General features: G+C 37.5%; 3 protein-coding genes across 4 annotated transcripts; 1 reads left to right on the forward strand and 2 right to left on the reverse strand.

The window, feature by feature from the left end:
* Positions 1-1,344: 1,344 nt before the first annotated feature.
* On the reverse strand, positions 1,345-6,906 carry angptl4 (angiopoietin-like 4). The gene is made up of 7 exons (XM_016271976.1): positions 6,272-6,906; positions 5,528-5,638; positions 5,341-5,428; positions 3,381-3,494; positions 3,110-3,205; positions 2,533-2,811; positions 1,345-2,443 (listed from the first exon to the last, which is right to left on the reverse strand). The coding sequence occupies exons 1-7, from the start codon at positions 6,776-6,778 to the stop codon at positions 2,259-2,261; spliced, it is 1,380 nt and encodes a 459-aa protein (XP_016127462.1). The 5' UTR covers positions 6,779-6,906; the 3' UTR covers positions 1,345-2,258.
* A 640-nt stretch (positions 6,907-7,546) lies between these two features.
* LOC107586079 (40S ribosomal protein S28-like) lies at positions 7,547-17,287 on the reverse strand. Its single transcript, XM_016273305.1, has 4 exons — positions 17,189-17,287; positions 16,873-16,920; positions 16,119-16,271; positions 7,547-7,675 (listed from the first exon to the last, which is right to left on the reverse strand). The coding sequence occupies exons 1-4, from the start codon at positions 17,225-17,227 to the stop codon at positions 7,547-7,549; spliced, it is 369 nt and encodes a 122-aa protein (XP_016128791.1). The 5' UTR covers positions 17,228-17,287.
* A 2,572-nt stretch (positions 17,288-19,859) lies between these two features.
* Positions 19,860-24,100, forward strand: LOC107585115 (potassium voltage-gated channel subfamily V member 2). Of its 2 annotated transcripts, none has more exons than XM_016271989.1 (2): positions 19,860-21,466; positions 22,904-24,100. In XM_016271989.1, the coding sequence occupies exons 1-2, from the start codon at positions 20,147-20,149 to the stop codon at positions 23,201-23,203; spliced, it is 1,620 nt and encodes a 539-aa protein (XP_016127475.1). In that variant the 5' UTR covers positions 19,860-20,146; the 3' UTR covers positions 23,204-24,100. The 2 variants fall into 2 exon arrangements, with proteins under 2 accessions (XP_016127475.1, XP_016127483.1); XM_016271997.1 differs by lacking the exon at positions 22,904-24,100 and adding an exon at positions 21,611-21,874.
* Positions 24,101-24,473: the final 373 nt, after the last annotated feature.

Consider the following 24,473-nt stretch of genomic DNA (forward strand, 5'->3'; position numbering starts at 1 on the left):
AAACACCCTCAGCCATTTCTCAAAATATGTTTTGTGTTCCACACAAGAAAGAAAGCCCCATGTCATTTTTGCTTTAACTATTTAAATATTTTTTTGTTTAAATATTTACAATTTGTTAACTATGTAAACATGTTTTTTTTTTTTGTATATTATATTTTCATCTAAAATGTGGCTTAATCAGATGTTGGTAGCAAATTGTGCAATGATTTTTAGTGAAATGCAAAACAGATTTAAAATAAAAAAATACAAAACAGCAAAGGGTGGGTACTGAGTGGTCATCAGGATTAATGATAATCAAAGGTGTCATATAACTGAATAATATTTGTCAGTTTCCTTGGTAATGTTCTGCTCCAGTGGTTCTTAATACTGTAACAATACATTAAAGGCATTAATAGGCAGGATGACTGTTGAATGAAGCTTTAAGAACCATAATGGCTGTTATATAATGAAACATGTCTTTATGTTTGTGCAGTGGCCTAGTTTTCAGTTGGCTATAATGAACTTAATAACTTACATACTATACATGAACGCAGTGACCTTGTTTCACAATGTCAGTTCCACTAGACATGTGGCCTTTGTCAATATAAAGTACATTATCTTGTTGCCTTTAGGCCTGTGAATGTCAAAAGCATCTGTCATTATTATTAAGCAGGATTTTGCATGTAGACCCTGAACACATTTCAGTTTGTTTCTGTTTGTCTACACAATATCTTATCACAGATGAAAAGATAACTCTGAAAGCATTTGACTGTTAAATACTGTACGCTAAACTCATCTGGAAGTAAGTAACTGAAAGCACATTAGTGACGATTTGGCAAGTTAAGAATTTCTCTCAGGTGTGAAACATTGAGTGTGACACTCGGAAGCCAATGCAACTTTAGTTACTTAAAGTCAAGTCAGAAGAATAAGCTGATTTCCGCTAAGTAAGGTTCACGTGTGATTAAGACCATATGGCACCACTCCTGTGGGAACATTCAAGGACATAGAGTTATTTTAACTTTAATTCAGACTAAAACAACTTTTTTCCAATTGTTTTTGACTCTTAATAATAGAAGTAATAGCAGTTCAACTGTATGCATGACTTGTAAGTATAATTGCAGCCATCTGCTCAATTATATTAGTTATTATGTTTCTTGTCTCTAGGGCACTGAGCAAGCTTGAGCACCGTCAGGACATTCCAGCATCACCTGCCGTCTCATGAGCATGTAGATGCACTTAACCCTCAGGTCTGAAAGGAGCTGCATATGTCTGCTTGACACTTCATACTGATCTAAACAAGCCCATTCACTTTGCATTACGTTTGTTGTTTAATGCAAAACTTCACTGACACTGACAGTTTTAAAAAAAATAAAATCAGTCTTTATTGGTCTCTTCAAGACCAAACATTTTTATAAAAACAATAGCAAAACACTTTACTTTTTGGAAAACATAAATTATAAGCAAAAAGATAAAGAAATACATGATGATTTTTGTACAACATTTAAATAATATGGAAATCAGAACATGACCTTTTAAAGTTGGCAAGAATACAGCGGTAACGCTACGAAGAAAATGTATATTTCTGTTATTTACATGGAGGTGACAGCTATAGACATATAAAGGCAGTCAATGTGACTGAGAAAATGAATCTCCACAGGAACTCCTCGTTTGATTTCAAAACAGGAAAATACACAAGTAGCTTTTAAAAAACAGCATGTGCGTACCAGAAAATAACTTCCACATTTAGATACTTGAAATGAATTGACAGGCAATGAACTTTGAATATTCTGCAGATCTACTAACGCATGTCTGTGGATAATGCCTTAAGATAAACAGTGCCTTTACAATAAGCATTCTCAAAAGTACTGGCTCAAGCTTATATAGCTAATTTGGTCCGTATTTTAATGGCAAGGTTAATTTCTTCCCCAAGCTTTTGAGCTTTGGAAAGTGCTTGCAATGGTGCTTAACCATAAGGTCTTTTGACGTCACCCTGCCAGATTTGTCTAAACATGTAGCAGATCCTTACAGTGGCCTGCACCATATAAAACATGCTGCTGCTTGCAGAGCTCCAGGCACATTTAGTTCTAATTAAAATATCCTATTTTTGTACAGACTGGGATTTGAGTGTCCACCACATTCATGATTCAGACTTCGTCTGTTCTAACAAAGACACTCCTAATAGAGCTTTAGACATTTACAGCACCAACACGTTATTTTGGCAGGTTACGAATGGTGGTTTCTCCACCCATATCATTGGTTAGGATCTCAGCAGAGGTCCTCTATGACTTATTCTCGATCTCGGCAGGCGCAATCATCATGGTGGTGGTTTTCAGTGGGTAGTAGCGACCGCGCCAGGTCTTCCAGAACACCCCTTGCTTTCTCTGGTGCCTTTGCTTTGGCGCAGGAGTAACAAAATATCTGCCATTCAGGTTTGAGCGACCGCAATTGCTAAACCACCAACCACCTGGAAAGCCAAATATAGAAACCAATTAGAACCACAACATTAGCGACAAAGAAAAAACCCTTTTATGGCCCATGGCATCATGATGCTACCTGATAGCTGTTTGGCACAGTTGAGGTCATTCTTCTGGTCGTTGTCTTTGTCGCGGGTGGAGAAGGGCACTCCAGATGTTTCAGTGGACAGAGAGCTCTCCAGGTTCCCGGCAGGACTCCCCAGAATGCGCAAGGAATAGCTGCTCTCCTCGCCGTTCAGACGGAAAGGGTAGTTGATGGTCTGAACTTCATCCCGCCAGTCAGAGAACTGCACCTTGAGGATGTAGTATCCGCCCTTGGACACAGAATGGATCTTTTCCAGGCCAAGCCAGAACTCGCCTGAAAGTGACATTTAAGAGGGATATTTAAGAACTCTGTGTACTCTGGTCTAGCAATAGGTCAGGAGATTTAGTCACTCTGCAATTAAATCATTTAAGGGCATTAGGGAAACAGGATTTGACAATGTTTCCTCTCCAGCCAGGATTGATCTGATCCTCTATCCTTAATCTGCCACTCTACAACCCTTATTAGTGGGTAAATCTCTACACCTTAATCAAAGTGTACTGACAGATGTGGCTATTTGCTCAGAGCCTGTTGGTCACATGCAAAATGAAGTCATTTCACATTGGATTCTTACCATTTAGGTTCCCAAAGCCAGTCTGGTATGATTGCCAAAGTTGATCGAAGTCTACAGATCCATCTTGGCGTCTCTGGATGACTGTCCATCCTCCTTCTGTGGATACACGCACAGAACAAGAGGATTACAAGCTGTTCTGAGTGATGCTTTGGGGGATGGGGAGGCGATATCCAATGTGGTTTACGAACAAAGAAGCAATAGATGCTCTTTTAAGAGGGATGTGAGATAAATGGCAAATAAAAGTGGCAGAAAATTGGTTCGCGCCACTTACCGGGTGTCATTTCGCAGAAGACCTCAAAAGGCTCTGAGTCAGTTGGCTGGATGGTGAACAGCCCGCTTGTGGTCTCACCCCTTAGGAACAACTCATGACAGTCAGAAGCCATAGCTGAAAGACACCAAAACACCACAAAAATGTTCACATGTCTGCAAATGACCTTTACCCAAGCCTGTATCCAAACAGGGATTTTAAAATTGGCACTAAATGGAAATTGCTCACACGTCTAGGGTAAAAGTTTATCACATTGTTTAATGGTGAACTAATCTTTATCTCAAACACAGAACCTTGAACGTGCCACCCAAGAACCCAAAAGCCAACATAGAGTTTGTTTTGAACTCCAGGGCAGTAGTCCAAGTCATCTGACGTGTTGCTATACACACTGACATATATTTCTCAGGCAAGTGTGGCAAACATCTGCCTAACAAAGGCAGTTTCACATGTGAATTCTGACCTGGCTGAAACAATTGAGGGTGTAAACATGACCTTTCCCCCAGTTCCCAAGCAGAGACTTCCCTCAGTAGAGCTACAAGCATTCCTTCCCCCTGCCCCCCTTTAGTTCAGCCCTCCACGCCTGCTTCACGTGCACAGCACCCCTCTGCTGACATCACAATGCATGGGCAGCGAGTGTTCCGGGAATGCCGAGGCTGCTATTTGAGGAGCAACTGCTCAGGCCCTCAAGGGACTATGTGAGATGCGAGTCAGATGACAAAAAAATTACAAAAAATGTTGGCACTGTCTGTCCGTTTAAAAATTGGATGCCCTACATTAACTGAAAAAATAAAATAAAATAAAATTTAAATTTGTTACTCACTATCTATCTGTCTGTGTGTGTGTGTAAACTTAAAAAAAATGAATGCAGCAGATTTAAAAGGATCAAAGTGGTGATCATATGGTTTTAAGTGAAGTGGTCTTCTTTAGTCTGGCACACTTCTCATTGACTACAATAAAAGGGGTGGTCTGTGTGAATGAGTAGAAGTGGGGGTGGGGTGGGGGGGGGTCTAAGGGGGATAGTCTGGCTCTGACAGATCTAGGGTAAAGGTTACACGTTTTCTGAGAGAAATTACGTGTTTTTGGAGTGATCTCCACACGACGGAAAATCTGTATAAAGTTCATGGTCCAAAAATATGCACTCTGTACATGGTGTTCAGTGGATTAGAGCCAGGAAATCTAATCTAAAGTACAGGATATACTATATCTGAAAAAAAAAACTCCCTTTGCTTTTGGCCAGATTTGAAACAAATCTCTGCATGCTTGTGAGTCGTGACCCTGAGTTAACACAGTCCAAGACTGATGAACTCTCACACAATTGGAAGGCATCCAGGGAAACTGTTTTTTTTTAAGCATTCTTTGGATCCCACTGATGTCAGAACTCGCCATGAGAGGCTTTATTGTGTTCGTTTGGATGACTGTTCTGGCCCATGTGTTTCTGATAGGTTCACCTTTCACCTACTTAGAGGTAGGCATTGCTTTGAAATGGAGTTTCCATTTTCAACCCTCACACACAGTGTTAAAATACTTCTAAAAATCTCATAGTTAAATGTTTGAAATGTTGTGTCTTATTTCCATGAGACATTTCCCATATGTTTTCAAAATCGTTTCCCTAACATTATGCAGCACGTAATGAATCTAAAAGAGCAAAACAAGTGGCACAAGTCTCAGCATGTTTTTTGATAAAGAGCAAAACCTCCTCTTGTATGTTTTTTAGATGCAATTTTATTATTGTGTGTATTTGAATTATCAGAGACTGTGCAATAAGGCAGATTCATTATGTGAATGGAACAATTAGACTTCTTTTCGCCAGCATATAGATTTTGTGTCTTAGTAACTTTTGTGTATTTTTTTTACGAAACATTTTCAAGATATTATATGTAAAAAAAACAGCTTTTAATTATATAGTATATAGCTATATATTATATATAAAGGTGTAACAACATAATATGATGAACTGACTTACCAACAGGTGAATCTCGCTGTTCAGAGCTCGCGTTCAGATGAACATCATCCTCCCGTTTGAGAGAAGACCGCTCGCTGTTCATATGAATCTACATGAATATTATGGGTAAGTTTGCAGTCATAGACTTAATATATTGACACCACACTACTTCATAGTTACATTATATTTTATTTTGTAGTATTCTTACCTGGTTTTGGAGGGTCCGAATTCGAACATTTTGTTTATCCATTTTTTCTTGCTGTTGCTTGATGCGCTCGACTAAATCATCAATGCGCTTATTTTGCGCCTCCAGCATCCACTGAAATCAGAAATAGTTTGAGGTCAGTCTTTATTCACACTCAAAACATGGCATTTCCAAACCTCAGCAGACCACAACGATAATCATGGAGTTGTTGACAATTAAGTTCCTACTTTCCAGTATAACCGGTCTTGTACACAGCTTTCTTTTCTGTACATCGTTATGTTACAGTAACATGAACTCGCGAAGTTGCAGACAGTGAAAAACTATATACGTCTGCATGCGTATGAAACACTTAAGGTTCTGTTAAGCTTGTTTCTTGCTAAGACATGTTTCAAGGGGCGAAAGTCAACACACTTCAAACTTTCCTGGAGGTCAGTAGGCTTTGTCACTTTCTTTGTATGAACAGCTGCTACCTTGCACGTAGGCTACTACACGGCTCTTGAGTTCATGCCATGAGTGGCTCGTGTGCTCTATTGGAAATGCAGGTTTTTTTAAAACCACATAAACCTATCCAAATAATTCTTGATTAGTTAATTGAAGTATTTAGAATATGATTTTAACACATATATGCAAATGCACAACCAAACATTACAATGCATATCAGGCAGATATGTTGTTAGCCTAAGGTTAAAATCCTAGACGATATGCTTCACATTCTTTTAGCCCTGAAATTAGTTTTTTTTCACCTACCTGAATGGTTCGGGCATTGCTGTAGTTGCCGTTGGCAGCTTCCAAACCATCTCCTTGTATCAAGCCATCTACTTTTTCTTCCAGCTTATTCATCCTCTCATGGTCCTTCTTCCTGTCTTTGAGCAGCTCTTCCGTCTTCTCCCGCAGATCCATGGACACGTTTAGGACCACGTTCTCACGTTCTTCCAGACTCTGGGCTTTTGCTTTCAACGCCTCGCTGTCTTCTTGAAGCTGTTGGGTCAGCTTGCCTAGCTCGGATATGGTGACGTTGAAGACCTTCATCTTGATGCTGATGTCTCTCACCTGGCCTTTGGTCTTGTCCACATGCTCTTTAAGACCCTGACCTAGCTGCAGCAACCCATGTGCTAGCACATTAACATCATCCCATGCTGCATACTGAACTCTCTTTTCTTTTCCAGTAGCAGCTCCTCTCCTTTCCAGCGGGAAGCTCGTCCCGGAGCTCGCCAAGACTGTGATGCATAGCAGATTTGCCAGTGGTACCTTCATCTTGCTCGTTTTGTGTCTGTGGTTGTCTGGTTATTCTAACTTGTAGTAGAGACCGGTTAGCTGTCGCAGTATTCTCAAGAGCACAGGCTCATGCGGTTGAAAGGCTAACTTGTTTTTATACCCTTTCTGAGCCGTCTAGTCTGTTCTGATTGGTTGGGCATTTGGAGGGAGTGTGTGAGTCTGCTCAGGTTTCAACCTCCTCCCCCTTAACCATATATTTGCTTCGAATGTGGACCATGATGTAAGAATGGACTCGGTTGCAACCAGAAAACCTGTTCATTAAATTTTTTTTTCAAGATTTAATGAAAATTGAGTGTAGGTCTTCAACAATAATGAATATTGAGCAATTTATTTTTGTATGTGGACTTATATTGACTTTTAGTCAGTGATTTCATTGATTCATTATATTTATATTAACAATTTTATTACACTAATTCCCACAAACAGTCCTACTGAGACTATTAAATTGTAAAGGACATATTAAATCTCACAAATCAAATGTGAATGATTTCAGTTTGGTACATCCTGCCCTGTTTAATGTCCAAGTAGTGGACATTTATAAAATATACATTACATAGTAAACTACATATATAAATTATGTAGAGAGAATATAGTGGAATTGGTGTGAATGGACACCGGGGTTTTCCCAGTATGAAGTCATTATTGTGGCAGAGGCTTTGTGTAGAGAGACGAGGTGAACGTGCCGCAGCTGAGCACTGTGGTCTGTTCCTCTGTGAGCACAGAGCAGTGTGAGAATTAGGGGAAAGTTCACGCTCCCAGAAAGCCAGCATTCACTGGAGGTTTCTGAAGACTACGCTCAGATACCTCTTTAGGTGATGCCTGAGAGCTTGTCTCTCCCATAGAAAAGCAATACTCCTGTGTTTTTAGCTGTTTTGTCTTGTGATACAAAGGACTTGGTGTTTATTCCAGGGGGTGATATCAAAGCACAAGTGTTACAGAGTTTACCTTTCAGCTTTCGAGAGCTTTTCAGGTTTTCTGAGAGAGATTTGCTTGTTTTTACAGTGTACTTTGCAGACATGGTCAAAACAGGATTTGAAAGGGTATTCAGAAGTGGAGCAGAAGCCAGGACTTGATTGTTTGTGACATTAATCACGTCTGGAATTATATGTTTAATGGAGATGACGTATATGAATGACTATGTACACTATCCTTCAAATGTTTGGGGTCAGCAAGATGTTTTTAAAAGTAATTAATACTTTTAATCAGCAAAGGTGCTTTAAATTGATCAAAAGTGACAGTAAAGACAGTAAAGAATTTGTTACAAAAAAATAAATCAAATTAAAAAATTAAAAATAAAATAAACATGAAATAAATGCTGTTCTTTTGAACTTTCTTATTGATCAAAGAATTCTTTTTTTTTTATTTTTTTTTTATAAAGGTTTCTACAAAAATATTAAGCAGCACAACTGTTTACAACATTAGTAATAATAAAAAATGTATGTTCATAAATCAGCATATTAGAATGATTGCTGAAGGATCATGTGACACTGAAGACTGGAGTAATGACTGCTGAACTTTGCCATTACAAGAATACATTACATCTGAAAATATATTGAAATAGAAATCAGTTATTTTAAAGTGTAATAATATTTCACAATATTACTATTTTCACTGTATTTTTGATCAGATAAATGCAGCCTTATTGAGCATAAGAGACTTCTTTCAGAAATATTCAAAACTTTTACTGGCCCCAAACTTTTGAACAGTATAGTGTAGGACTTTGGCTTTACTCAAAACTGTGCAGAAAACGTCATTGTAATAATTAAATGCCTTTAAATGCTTGTATAATCTGTAATGCGATGCAGCTAGAAAAACACAAGCCTAAAGGGTGTTTCATGATTAATGCTGGATCGACAAAGCATTTTCTCATTCCAGTACTTGTAAACAACTCTCAGGGTGTGTTTGCTTTCTTAATGCTAGTGACGTGCAGCAAACAAAAAAACAAACACTTACTCAGTTGTTTCAGCTGGTCCCATAATGGCATGAACGCCTTTTGGTGGATCACTTTAATTGAATCACAAAACCTGTCATTGTTTTGACACTGATATTTTGGCTGCATGTTCGGTTAGTACTTGCAGAGCTGCTTAACAAAAAGACAGAGAATGATATCTTAAAACAGTAGTTACTGATGAACAAAAGACTCACAGATCTGGCAGGTCAGAACATTAGGCATGGGATTTTAATGTAAGCATCATCTGTGAGGCATATATGCATCTCTCCTACAGCCGAAGTCTTTTCAGATGCTCAGTAGCCCTGAAGAGGATCATTAGCATTTGAATGACAGGGATAGTCAGTATTTGCCTACGAGTTTCCCAGAAACACTGATGGCAGCAGTTAGTCATCCGCCCAAATCACGTTGCCGGAACCAAAGGAACAGCTGCATTTTTTGACTCTAATATGGTGTCACTCCCAGCGGGACGACCTTTTACCCACATTCTAAATGGGCAACATCTGCATCACAGAAGAGTTTTTGCGAAAGAGGCGCTATAGGTGCATAAGCTATAGATGTCTGAGGAAACTGTTAACTGAGTCACTGTTGAAATGGAAAAAAAGGGCTGAACTTCTTTTGAGGAAGTTATAATACAATAATGTTTTAGTAACCAGTGGTTAACAGCAGCATTACTGAGGTCTTGGTTTAGTAGACAACATATAAATCATACTCTTATTAGCTGTCACATGATGAACATATGATTTATTCTCCTTTTGGATCTTTCGGGTTAAAAGTTATTCGCCTTCATTTCCATTCATCCGTATATCAGAAACATTTTGATTTCCCTTAATTGATGCTGGACTGTAAAGTACAGAATTTTTACATTTACATTCCAGCTTTAGTTAGATGATATCTGTGGGTGATTGCATCATAAAAGTGGCCGCCCATGTATAAACTGTATCTGTGACTCCGGTTTAACACAACCGGTTTTGCTTTTTTTATCCAGAGGACTGTATTACAAGAAATTCTTCTGTGTGTTATTCACAGCTCATATTTACAATGAACACTGGCATATGAGCACGTTGCTTATGCTCACCGAGGCTGCATTTATTTGAACAAAAATACAGGAAAAACAGCAATATTGTGAAATATTATGAAGATATTTAGAATAACTCAATATATTTAAAATGTAATTTATTCCTGTGATGGCAAAGCTGAATTTTCAGTCTTCAGTGTCACGTGATCCTTCAGAAATAATTCTAATATGCTGATTTGCTGCTCAAGAAACATTTCTCAATATTATCAATGTTAAAAACAGCTGCTTAATATATTTTTGGAAACCATTACTTGATGTTTTTGCAGGTTTTTTGATGAATAGGACATTTAACAGGACGGTGGTGTATACTGGAACCATACTGTTGCATGGTAAATGTGACTTTAAATATCCTGAGCATGACTGCAGTCATAAGATTTGTACCGTCATAGTGTGGTTATCCTCTTCTGCATACAGGATTTGGGATGTTTATATGAGTGTGATGTTGAAGACTATGTGAAACTTGTAACTACACCTGTTAAAGTGGCCCTATTTATGTATTTATAACACATAGATAACTACATGTTGCGTGCTTGATAAATGAATGATTAGGAAACAATGAAAAGATCAACCGAAATACACTGAAAATAAAACTTCTTTGCTCAGAGCAGAACTCAAGTACTCCAGAACAGTTTGTTCTGGGTGGACACTAAACCACATCTGGGCATGTATTCAGCAGTATAGTCCAGAGAACATTCTTCTGCCTCCTTGTGGTCAAATATAGAGGTTAACGTCCCTCAGCCCAAATCCTGCAGATCACATGGCCTTCATCACCGCCTCATTCAAACATTTGAGAACCACTGGAAGTAACACATTTCCTGTCTGGCTAGAACACCTATAGGGTTAAAATGGCCTGCAGTGAATATTTTCTCTGACATGCTTTCTGTACATATCTCTTTATGGAGCTATTGTGTTGTTTCCTCCTCATTTTGCTTATATAACAAATTCAGATACACAGTCGGATGTATGCATTTGTAAGACTTACATATAGTGGAGTCTAAAGGTCTAAGATCCTTTCTTTATTATTTCTTCATTGTAATTATTAAGAAAGAATAAAAGTTGAATAGATTTTTTTTTTAATGACAGCAGAACTTGAGCTGATGATCATATTCTAAATCTTAACTATTTCCTGTTCATTAAAAAAAATTGTTTTTAATCCTAAAACATTGTTTATTTACCATTTACAATTTTTAAATCCAGATATTTTTTGTGTCTGACCTTTTTTGGACTCCACTGTTTAGAGTGTCATTTCTAGGTCCATAAATTTATATTTATCCACAGGCATTTTGCAACCAAAAAAAAAAAAAAGTGTAAAACTCACAACACAACTGTGCAAAAATATAGTCATCCAGAAGCCATTATCATGAAAATAAAGTAATATACTTCTCTAGATTCCATAAGAAATTTAATTGAATAGAATCCTATGAAATGTTTAATATCATCAGTTCACATTAGATTAAATAAAAAATACAGTTCTGATTATAAGTTCACATACCCCTATTAAAGAGGATCATATAATTCTTTAAATGGGATATTTTTGATATTTATATATAATTAATATATATAATTTTGTCTTGTGGAATATATGTAAATGTCTGTTGTGTCAAATAGCTTGGAGCGACTGTGTAATGTCTCAATCAAATCAAACCAGCAGTGGACAGCAGCTTGGCACCATCGGGTTACTTTAATATGACACTCTGATATGACAAGATGCAGCAGCTGTCGCTTATCCACGTTCTGAACTCTTGCCGGCATCTGATATTCCCTGCGCCCTTTCAGTTATGCCGTTATTTTGTTGAGCATTCATTCAGATCCTGCAAACATGAGAGACAAACTGACTTAAAATGCAGTCTTGTATTCTCATTCACACTGAAGTATGCATGGTGCATCGCTGAATCTGTTCAACTTTTGAGACTGGGAAAGCGCTGGATGCACATACTTTGCAGATGCATAAATGTCTTAACAGTTTTCAGCTGTGTACACTGATACTGATCCATACAAGTTTAGGCACAGGACCATATTATTGATTTTAGACAATAAACACTTCTTTTTTGAATTTATAAATTTATTTTGAACAATAATATACTGGCACTGTGGGGAAAATAGTCATATGCTGACTGGCAAAACTGAAAGTGTATCATAATCTAAAACATTAAGATGCATTTAATCTTTTTTATTTTTCTATTAAATGTCATGCACAGTTGGGTTTTAATTGTAGCTGATGTTCATTCGCTCGCCCCAGACATTTAGTCTATATACATATGCAAGCTGCTTTTTATACACAGGTTTCACTTCTCTCTCTTTTTAAAATAATAAACCATAGGCCTTTTCAATTTCCTGTTACACATACAAGATTTCCTTTTGAGGAGTTGGGTGTTCATAGAACCAGTTCTAGAGAAATGACTAGTGGAGTAAAGCGACTCATAAATAAAGTAATTGTCACATAAATCGTTTGCTTTTTCATCAGCAATGAGCCAATGTTTAACAATCATTTTGAAATTGCCAGATTAATGAATATATGCCTTGTGTATCTGTAAACAATGTAATATTTCTTGCATATTCACCCCTGGATGCCCTGTCAGCTCTAGAATCAGGTTGCAGCCCATCGTGTAACATTCCTGTCAGTGAAGCTTGATTGGAGTTCAACATGTTAGAAAACACTTTCTAGTCGGGATCTATTTAACTTTCAGAACATCTGCTATAGTCAACCCCCTGTGAAACATTAGGGAATTGTTAACCTTTAATCCCCTAAGAAGTCCTAGACAAGTGGCAAAGCAAACGGAAATCTGGGAGCGTGCAGACAGTGCATTTTTCCATGATCTGCAAAGATGATATGCCACATGTCTATACATATTCCAGAAGCGGAAAGATGTTTAACTCTGTGGGAACTGGATGGCATGTACAGAAAATCTACCTCAGATGTTGGTGACTTTTTCAGAGAACCAAAGAACCAGAGAATCCAATGTGAGATCTAATGTCTGCTGGTTCTTCATTTAAAGATACGATGTTTCTATATCTATATTTTCTTTATAGCATGTATTTATCTACTTTTGCACCACCAACCAAAATAGTTCCATACAAATCCGAAGCAAAATAATAAACCGTCACGTCTCTGAGTAGTGGAGTTTTGGTAATGAATAAATCAGTGAATCAGTTAATGATTCTTACAAATACAGCCAGAAGCTGTGTCCCAATTTAGGGACTGTATCCTTGAAGGCCGCATTCCAAGACCGAATACGTCACAGCGTTGCAACGAAGAATGTCCCATTTCCATGCCTCATACAAACTGTAAACTTGCTCATAAACTTTAGCTGTCGTACTTGCTGGGCGACAAGAGCAACCTTACATAAGACAGACCGTCCCATTTAAACAATACTCAGTTCAACCTTCACAGGGGCTACGGATGCAGACACAGCTACAGTTGCAGTATTGTTTCATTTCAAAGTCAGTCAGTGTTTTGAAACGAATCTGTTGAATGAAAGATTTGATGACTTTTGCCACCTACTGGCGTAACAAACAAACCTGCAAAGAGTCGCTGATAATCTCCTCTGCTAATGCATTAGCCCTGCTGAAACACGAATACAGACAAGTGGAGTGAGACACAGAATATGGCAACTAACTGTTGTCTAAAACATAATAAAGTGCACGTATGTACATTCCGGCAACTGTTCCATTACTGCAAGCAAGAACTTTTCCTTTCAAAATCATGTTTATTGATGCCATTTTCAAGAAACTCCATGCTGAAAAGAAAAAAAGAAGAAAAAAAATAGGCTAAGAGCGACAGTTGATTCGTGCATGAGGTCATGCTTTCTGCTTTGTCTAATATGACAGCCTGTTATTGAAATACTGTGGTCTTTGTTTCCAGTCATGTTCCTTTTGGTGTCTAGTAACCTGTTCTTGAAAACAAAACAGACTGAGTGCAGGAAAACTCATAACACAAGATTGACACACAGAGATATATGGCATCCCATTATACACGTGCAGACACTGTTACATAACTGCAACACTTAATTATTATTACATTATCACTCATTTTAATGCATATATGGTTGTGCCTAAATTTATAAACTCTTGAGTGACCTAAAGCAATAACAGTAAAATCTAGATAGCAGACTTGTTTTCCACAGATAAAACCAGCATTGTTGATTACACTTTTTCTTTTTTATAAGGCCATGTATTGTCTAATCAGGCTTGTTTGTGATTCGTAGTTCTCAACCTTAGCATGTTCACCATAACATCAGAACATAACATCAAGTGCCCTTGAACCTTGCCTTGTTTCACTTCTATTGGCTTAGCTTGGTGAAAAACATACTGCTGTCGTCTTGAGACAAAACAAGAACTACAACTAAAGAACAGTGCATTTGGTTCCTCGTTATAGTGAAAACATTACAATAATAAGAAAAATATTCTGATGAAGATGTGCACAAAGGTTTGCGATTGATACGATTTTTTTTCTTGTTTTTGAATACATCTCTCAATGAGGCTGCATTTATCTGATCAAAAATACAGTAAAAACAGTAATATTTTGAAATATTTTTTTTTTCAATTACAGCAATATTGTCAAATATGAAAATATTTAGAATAACTGTTTTCTGTTTTAATATACAAATATTTTTAATCGGCTAAAAACACATATCTTCCATCTTTATTTGACCCTCTAACTCTAGCACTCTCTATTCTAATTATATTCTTTAAAAAAAGCTAGCTTTCTAAAGTTTTCTTTTCATTTATTATACAATTAACAAAAGCAAAAAGACCTCTAACACTAGCTTGCTCTATTCTTTTTCTATTCTATCTGTTTTCTTTTTATTATATTATTTAAAAAAGCCTTACGTGTATTGCGTTAAGTTAACTGAGACTTGTTATAGCACTTGTATATCATTGCTCTTTTGTTGATTTTGATTGCTTCCATTGTCCTCATTTGTAAGTCGCTTTGGATAAAAGCGTCTGCTAAATATAAATGTAAATCTAATATATTTGAAAATGTAATTCATCCCCATGATGCAAAGCTGAATTGTCAGTATCATTACTCCAGTCTTCAGTGTCACATGATCCTTTAGAAATCGTTCTAATATCCTGATAAGGTGCTCATGAAACATCTCTGATTATTATCAATGTTGAAAAAAGTTGTGCTGCTTAATATTTTTGTGGACAGTTGGGGCCGGTGTACTTCAATTAGATTTAATTAAATGATACAAAGTCTAGGGATTGATGTTTTTGTGCACTTATGCTGAGGTCAAAGGATCCTTGTCCTGTAGTAACCTCTGTGCTCTGTGAAAATGATTAAAACTGTCCTTGGGGCCTTCGCTGCTCAAAATGAACATCATAAACAAGGGTCCGTCACAGAGCCGGCAGCAGTAAATCACTGCCGTTTCCTGTAGTACTGCACCGTTAAAATGTGCGCCTGGTCAGCACAAAGGAAACAGAGAAGGGTCAAACCTCTCTGCTCACTGACCCAAGGGAAACTCAATGCTCCAGTGGCACAGTGATGTTATTTAACGGACGTGGGGGCACAGCTGCCCTACTTACATTGAACAAAGGTTACATGTCTATGATGTAACATGTCAGGGTCGATTCTCACATTAACAAGAAGCACAGTAGTACAAAAAAGGAATTAAAACATAAGCCAATTTAACTGTCAAAAGTAACACACTGCAAAGGATGCTGGCCTTCATCTATCAATATGATAAAAGCACTGAATAATTCAGTATCAGTTGTTTCATTTTCTCCTATGTCTTCATTGTACACCATGAGGGTGTTTACTGCAGATCACAAACCCTGGTGAGTTTGTCCGACAGTCACCCCTGTTTTTCTCCCCTGAGAGAAAGATGAGACCTCAGGGGCATCAAGATGGGGGGGAATTTGTCTCTGGATAAACATGTATGCTATGCCATGCACGTATTTGCAGTGAAGACACCTTCATATCAGATCACAGTCAATATGTAAATTTACAAGAACATATTTCTATCCATTTCCCCCCAGTTCCTCTTTTCAGATGTTGGAGGAAGTTTAATGCAAACTTTGATGTCTTTTGTTTGAGTGGTATGACTTTACTCCTTTAGGGCAACTGTCATTAGGCAATGAACTAGTTTAGTTGAGTAAGGGTGATTTCAACTTGTTTTATTAAGACTACAGTTCATGGTTTTCAAAAACACAGAAGCACTATCATTTATTGAACATGGAGATATTTCAAAGTATCTAATAAGTAGATTCACAAGCTTTATTTGTATTAGACGATGAGATTAACATTCTTTTAAACTTTTTAATGATTTTGTAAGAGTAACAAGTGAACAGGCCTTGTTTTTAAACAGTATGTGAAATATAAAATATAAATGTCTCCTGGCCTCTCTTTCAGACTCCAGAAGTGTCAGGACATCTCCTTCTCTTACTGGGCCCTTCACGTTCCTGATGATGGATCTGTTGCTGTCATCCATGAACTCAACGCGCACCTGTGGAAGGACAATGTGTTAAGTCTTAAGAAAAAGAATCAAACTGATACTTTAAAATGAATTGAACTGCATACCAAATTTGACAGCAACAAATCACATTTTTAATGTCCAACTACAATATCTAGAGATTTACACCAAAATTATGATGATGATGGATCTGTTGCTGTCATCCATGAACTCAACGCGCACCTGTGGAAGGACAATGTGTTAAGTCTTAAGAAAAAGAATCAAACTGATACTTTAAAATGAATTCAACTGCATACCAAATTTGACAGCAACAAATCACATTTTTAATGTCCAACTACAATATCTAGAGATTTACACCAAAATTATGAGAGGGAAAACAAGTTTTAATAACGTGTCATACCGAGCATAAACATTTACAATATTTACTAAATGTATAGATTCTAACATGTGCAGTTACAAGCTAGGATATTAGTCTCCTGCAAAATACAGCCACTCCTATAAAGTGACTTATTAGAAAACACAACGTAATTAAATTCCAGGATATAAAATGATATTTTTCTTAATCAAATAATCCGCAAACACGTCCCTGCTCGTGTTGCACATGACACGGAGCATGAGTTCAGTCTGAGCTCACCTGGGTACACTGTCCCTGGGAGCCGGTTCTTCCCAGCACTTTAGTAACCTGTAACAAAAAACACGTTTAACACCGATATAACTGACATGATTAAACGTGATGTGTGGTGAAAACAGCATTATACGCAGCTGTTCGCCATCAAACCTGCTGGATAGCAATATGCTAATGCTAATGCTAACTACAGGCCTAACGACACACACCGCTATATTTTTGAGCGTACTGTAGGAATGAGACTTGAAATTAAATATCTTTGATCTTACGCGTATTATATTGCATGATTCAACCGGAAATATTCATTAAATTATTTTTGTCTTACTCTAGCGAGTTTGATGGGCTGCACGCGGCTGGCATCCATGATTTCAGTTTAGTTCGGAAAGGAAGTCACGTGGTCTCGACGGGTTTTATATACCCACAGTAAAATGCACATTTTCAATTGATCAGGTTTTATTTTCAGTTATATGTTGGTATAGTTTTATAAAATGCAAATAGACTAAAAAATGGATTCTGTGTTAATAAAAAGATAATTTTACAGTAACAACAAACCTGTTTCCGGTTCCGGGATCATCAGGGAACTTACTGGGCGAATTCCAAACCGAAGTGAGCATCCCTATATGCCCTACTCCCTTCGAAGGGCAGAGCCCTTGAAGTGTGTTCTTTGAAGGGTGTAGGGAAGTCATACTGTCTCGTATAAGCGTTTGGAACGCTCTTGTTACCTTGACAACGCTGCGCGTGCGTGCAGCATTCGGCACTACACCAGTTGAATGCAAATATATATTTCTTCTCATTATTATTATTTGATTCAGATATTTCCTAATTGTGTCTTATTTACTATTCAGCTTTTTTCACACTAAATCTGCTTAAACCTGCTTACACAACCATCTTAAATAATATTTCTGACGAAAAAAAGACCAATTTAATTAGCCTATCCTACTTACATGTGTGTCGAAATCAACCACATCGTTGCATTAAAATGCGTCGCAAGATCTCCTAACTGAAGATCACATGACCACAAACGGAAATCACTTCCGTGAAGTGATCATCACATGTTCCCTTCGATAACGGACTTCTGGAAGGGCCCTTCGCGAAGGGATTCAGTTGTTCACTGTCGTTTGGAACGTCCCTACAAATGGCGTCCCCTTCCCGAAGTGCCCTTCAAGGGCGCAAAAAAGCCGTTTGGAATTCGCCCTATTGATCCAGGACCAGCTGTACGTACAACCAAAGAGTATACTCTTTATAGAGTATACAACTGTACAAATCACGCTGAAGATAGTGCGTTCTTTGATTATGTCAGTATGATTATTTTTAAACATAGGTTCGACCATACGATATTGTAGACTATAGTATTAATAACGCAGGTCTATGAGATTCTGTGAAGTAACGGGATATGTAAAAAAAATGTTAAAAGTGTTATCATGCTAAAAAAAACGTGCTTAATCATCATGCTTAAATATGTGGTAATTAAACAGAAAATGAATAAATAAAGTCAAAATTATCTGTAGTATGATTTGAAATGAAGAAGAAGAAGAAAAATCGACACACACCCTAAAACCAGAAGAGACATATGACCTAGGCAAAGAACTTGTCAAGCACTTGTATAACATTTACTTGAGTTACACATAATTATTGTAGTTTTGTCAAAACAAATATTGAAACTGATATAGAATTGTCCATCAGTTTATGAGAAGGCAATCCAACGGGTTTCAATGTATTTAAGTTTTTCTGCAAGCTATTTATTAGTGCTGTCAAACGATTCATCGCGATTAATCGCATCCAAAATAAACGTTTTTGTTTACATAATATATGTATGTGTGCTGTGTATATTTATTATGTATATATAAATACACACACATGCATGTATATATTTCAGAAAAATATGTTATGTTTATATATTAAATATATTTATTTATAATATAAATGATACGAAATATAAATATATACATGTAAATATTTTCAAAATATATATACTTTATGTGTGTGTATATATATACATAATAAATATACACAGAACACACACATATACTATGCAAACAAAAACTTTATTTTTTATGCGATTAATTGCGATTAATCATTTGACAGCACTACTATTTATATAGGCTTAACTATGACCATAGATATATGCTTTGTTTATGTTAATTTAGTTTTTGTCTAATCACAATGATGGTAAAATGTGCATAAGAGCACATGGAGAGGATATGAAACAGGAAAGAATACAGAACAAGATAAGGAAATTATGGGATTAAAGGATTTTCATATTGGATTTGCACTGAATTGTTTACATATCAGACTGAGCACAATATTGGACTCATATGTTACTTAAAAGCAAAATAAACTGAAATTTGCTGTGAGCATTTAATAACCTTACAGTATCCCTGCAACTGCTATTTATCCTTAGCCTTTCCTCTTCCAAGGGCTCAATCCTTAAATCACAACACTAATCTTCATGACTGTATTTTGAACTCTGCCGAGGACAGAAAGAACAGCAATGGGATTACGGCATCAGTGAGGTGGGGCACGTCCCAACTCTTGATCTTCAGTTGAGTCGAAACAAATACAGTTGCTTTTTCTTTCTCTCTTTTTAGCTATATTGCTAACTCTAAAAAGCTGGAAGCAGTGGGATATGTTTTCTCAATCTGTCTGGAAATTTCCTTGAAGCTGCAAACCAATACGCATTTTAAAGGGAAGTGGGACTTGTGTACACTTGGAATGTAAAATCTGCCTTTTTCCGCTTTTATTACTAACAAGAAATTAGTCTCTTTTCTTACATATCAGACTGAGCACAATATTGGACTCATATGTTACTTAAAAGCAAAATAAACTGAAATTTGCTGTGAGCATTTAATAACCTTACAGTATCCCTGCAACTGCTATTTATCCTTAGCCTTTCCTCTTCCAAGGGCTCAATCCTTAAATCACAACACTAATCTTCATGACTGTATTTTGAACTCTGCCGAGGACAGAAAGAACAGCAATGGGATTACGGCATCAGTGAGGTGGGGCACGTCCCAACTCTTGATCTTCAGTTGAGTCGAAACAAATACAGTTGCTTTTTCTTTCTCTCTTTTTAGCTATATTGCTAACTCTAAAAAGCTGGAAGCAGTGGGATATGTTTTCTCAATCTGTCTGGAAATTTCCTTGAAGCTGCAAACCAATATGCATTTTAAAGGGAAGTGGGACTTGTGTACACTTGGAATGTAAAATCTGCCTTTTTCCGCTTTTATTACTAACAAGAAATTAGTCTCTTTTTAGTTCTTTACCCATTCTTCAAGCAACCATAATGGATCATCCAAGAAGGCATCTGAAAAAGCTAAAAAAGAGACGTTCAAGTCTTTTTGCAAGTGTCAAACTTAATGCCAGCTTTTCACAGAGTATAGAAGAAGAAGAGAGTGCCTTTCCATTTTCACAAGACAGCTCTGTGAAACCTTGGACATCGATGGACAACCTCGATACTCCATCACCTCAGGCAAGTGACAAAAGAGATCAAGAAAAAAGGAAAGGCAGTGAGACCGAAGCTGCAAAGATGCCACACCGTCATTCAACTGTAATCAATGTTAACGTAGGTGGAAAACTCTTTACCATTCCCAAGCACTTGGCTACCAGATACCCTAAAACCAGAATAGGCAGCTTAGCCCTGTGCAGAGATCCTGTCAAGCAGCTAACGCTCTGCGATGACTATTGTGTGCTCACTAATGAGTTTTTTTTTGACCGGGATCCTACTTTCTTCCACTACATCTTCCACTTCTATTGTAGTAATGTGTTATGGGTAATGGAGAGTCTTTGCCCTGTCAATTTTGAGGAGGAGATGAAGTTTTGGGGCTTGCACTTGAGAGACACTCCTCGTTGTTGTCGCATTCTCTACGGGGAGAAACTAGACGAGATAAGAGACCAGCTGAAAGTGAACAAGGAGCTTATGGCAGAAATCGAGCCCCAGCATGATGAGGAGGGTTTCAAAACAATGATTTTTGGTGGTATTCGTAAGATGCTATGGGACCTGATGGAGAACCCATACTCCTCGATGGCTGCTAAGGCCTTTGCTGTGTTCTCCAGCCTCTTTGTGCTCATTTCCATTGTAGCAATGACTCTAAACACTGTGAGCGAACTGAAAGATTATAAAATCTATGGAAGAACCTACATGGAGTGCGTGGAGATCACTTCAATTCTCTTCTTCACCTTTGAGTACTTCCTTCGCTTGCTGACAACTTGCGACGTCACGCATTTTCTGAAGAGTGCACTTAATTTTGTAGACTTAGTGGCTGTCATGCCTTACTTTATCCAGCTGATATTTGAGGCTTTTGCTGACCAGGAAGATGTTGGCGTTCAAGATGATCTGAAAACAATGGCGAGGGTTAGCAAAGTTAGCAAAGTGCTCAAAGTTGTCAAACTCATGAGAATCTTTCGCATTTTGAAACTGGCGAGGCACTCGACTGGCATGCGGGCATTTGGCTTCACTCTTCGCCAGTGTTTTGAACAGGTCTGTTGCCTGTTTATGTTCATTATCATGGGGATCTTCACCTTCTCCGCCCTAATGCACTCAGTGGAGCAGGATGTTGCAGGTACACCGTTTAGCAGTATACCAGATGCCTGGTGGTGGGCAGCGGTGAGTAGGTCTCAAATTGTCTCAAATCATTCATCACTATTAGCAGAACTGCAGTATAATTCATATATACATACACATTGCCAAAACTATGTGTGCTACTGCTGCTAACTGAGCATATAGTTTTAAAACCATGGCTATTATTAGGGCTTTGCTGCTATATCAGCCTCCTCTATTCTGGGAAGGCTTTCAGCTCTGTGTTGGAACATGGCTGTGGGGATTTGCTTCCATTCAGAGACGAAAGCATCAGTGAGGTCAGACACTGATGTGGGGCGATGGAGTGGGCTCACGGGACCAATGGTGATCAGGTTTGGGCTGTGTACAGATCAGTCTTCCACACTAGAGTGTTGTTATTGTTGACTAAAACTGCATCTAATACAATATTAGAAAAAGTTATTGAATTGAAATGAAGATGAAATAAAATATAAATACTTGATGAAAAACTAAATACTAAATTAAATTGTTACTGTGTCAACAAACTCAAATAAGTTGAAGTTGAAGAACTAAACTTAAAAATAAATTAAAACTAAGTAGAACTATTATAAAGTAATAAAAATGTCAAACGCACATAACAAAATAACTAAAACTGAAAACATCAAAATAAAATCTATTTCAAAATATGAATAAATATGACAATAGTATTAAAATAATCACTGTACCACACTCAATAAACAAAGCTCTTTGCTGTGCTACTTTTTTTAATAAAAATGTTTCTCTAGGGATAGCTGTAATCTTAATTTACACCTATTACCAGATGTAGTTTATATAGCAAAACCTTCTTTTGAATGGGGTGTCCACATTTGGGTTTAAACATATATAAGCTTACTTGAATCATTTTTTATGCACAAATATAAAAAAGAACAAATAAAACAATTGGGCATCATTGTGTGCATCACTTGCATGTGAGTGTTTTTCCCCCCTTCATTATCATCATTTGCTGTGGCTGTTGTATCCTCCTATCCTCTTTAAATTGTTAGTCCTTATCCTCTGGCAGCTGTGTTTAATCTTATATAATACCTTGTAATGCCGCTCAATTGGAGGCATCCATGCTGATCAACTTCCTGGGGCTTATTAAGTCTTACCACGTTGAATTGCATGCCAAATTCTAAGCTGATAAACTCATCTCTCTCTCTTTCCTTTCGGCTTGCTCGCTTTATCAGGGGTCGCCACAGCGGAGAGATCCGCACAACCATTTTGTCATATGTTTTATGCCCTTCCTGCCACAACCCAGCCCTGAGAGTGCACTAACCTGTGCAACTCCAGTGCTGGGACACACTCACTCACTCATTCACACATACACTCACTATGGCCAATTTACTTTGTCCAATTCACCTAAGCTGATAAACTCACGTGGAGACATAATTCTCTCTTTTATTTTATTGTGTTCTGGCCCAGTATTTAAGACATTGTTTTAATAAAGTCTTCTTTACACTGTTACAGGTGAGCATCTCTACTGTGGGATATGGAGATGTGGTGCCCATTTCTTACTCCGGTCGAGTGGTGGCCTTCGGGTGCATATCTTTCGGTATTATTCTAAACGGAATGCCAATCTCCATCCTGTTTAACAAATTTTCTGACTATTATGCCAAGTTGAAGGCCCAGGAGGACACTAATACAAATGTCCAGCGGGGTTTGAACCTCAAGAAAAGACTGCAAAGAAAATTAGAGAACTGCTTCGAGCCTCCAGCTGAGGACTCTGATGAGGACAATAGGCATCACATTGGCCAGTGTCATCACTGAACGTCTTTGTCACCTCGACTGCCTCGCTGCCCTTGAACAGTGAGCTCAGGTTCCCAGCCTGCCTTGAATTAAATCAGGATTTAAAAGATGGGTGAACGCCAGGTTAAAGAAAATTAAGCCATTAGCTTTAAAATGGCTTACAAATGGCATGTCGCTGAGGAGCTTCAGTGAGCTTGTGCTGATTTTCAGCAGTATCTGTTCATTTGTCAGGCAAAAAAATGGATTCAAATAAAAAGGATTCACATCACAGACTGCAAACTGTTAATTGCAAGATCAACACAAACTATTAGAATGATTTGATCCATCATTGCCTCTCTATAAAATTACATACATGAATCCTGAGATTCTGAAGATATTTCTTCCTCAATTAAAACAAAAAGGATTTCCGAGGATCAAGTGAGACTTGTGTGGCCTTCAGACACCTTTGGTGTATTTGGAGTGTTGCTTTCACATAGTTTCTATTCTAGGCTAAATGCATTTGGATACCGTGGCTTTCAAAGACTGATAAAACAGAAAAAAAATAATAATAATGAACATTGTATTTGCATAGTCTTCAGTAAGCACTTTATCACCCGTTCAGATTAGCACGACACATATTTTGACTGTTTTTGGAAGGTCTGAAGGGTGATTTCCCCAATTGTTTTATTATTTGTAATGATTGTTGTTTATAAGACGCTATCTGCAGTAAGCCAGAGCCATACGATAACACAAATCTTGTTCATTTCTGTTCCCCTTTCTTTTTACCCCATGCAGTACAATCCTATATCCTTCCTTTAATACATTATATTATCATCATATCATCAAACCTTTAGATAACAAAGTCCCTTTACATAACAACATATTCCTGCAACTTGCATATACTGGAAAACTAATAAAAGATAAGAAAAAAATTTTCATTAGTAAAAAAAAGCTGTATGCTCCATGAAACTATGCAAATGAAACCAGTAACATTTTCTGTATTTAGCCCATGCACAATGCGAATCTCAGAGGAGTTGCTTTCCAAAAGGCTTTGTTTGTATTGTTTTCAGAGTTTTCCCATTAACATCTTCATTTTTTTGTCTTCTCTGAATACAATCTAAGTGCTAAGTGAGCACGTAAGCTACTGTCAGTGAGAAGTCAAGCGATCTGACTTAATGTCTAATAGGATTTAAGGATCAAGAGGACCCGTGATGCCAATGTTTTGAGTGAAATGTTCAACTTCAATTAAGGGAATGTAAAGACAAGAGCCCTTGTCAGCTGCATGTTAGTGGCCTTTGTTGAACAGCAAAGG

This window comes from Sinocyclocheilus grahami, unplaced genomic scaffold (assembly GCF_001515645.1).
Source record: "Sinocyclocheilus grahami isolate Dianchi unplaced genomic scaffold, SAMN03320097.WGS_v1.1 scaffold5.1, whole genome shotgun sequence".
Taxonomy (NCBI): Eukaryota; Metazoa; Chordata; class Actinopteri; order Cypriniformes; family Cyprinidae; genus Sinocyclocheilus; species Sinocyclocheilus grahami.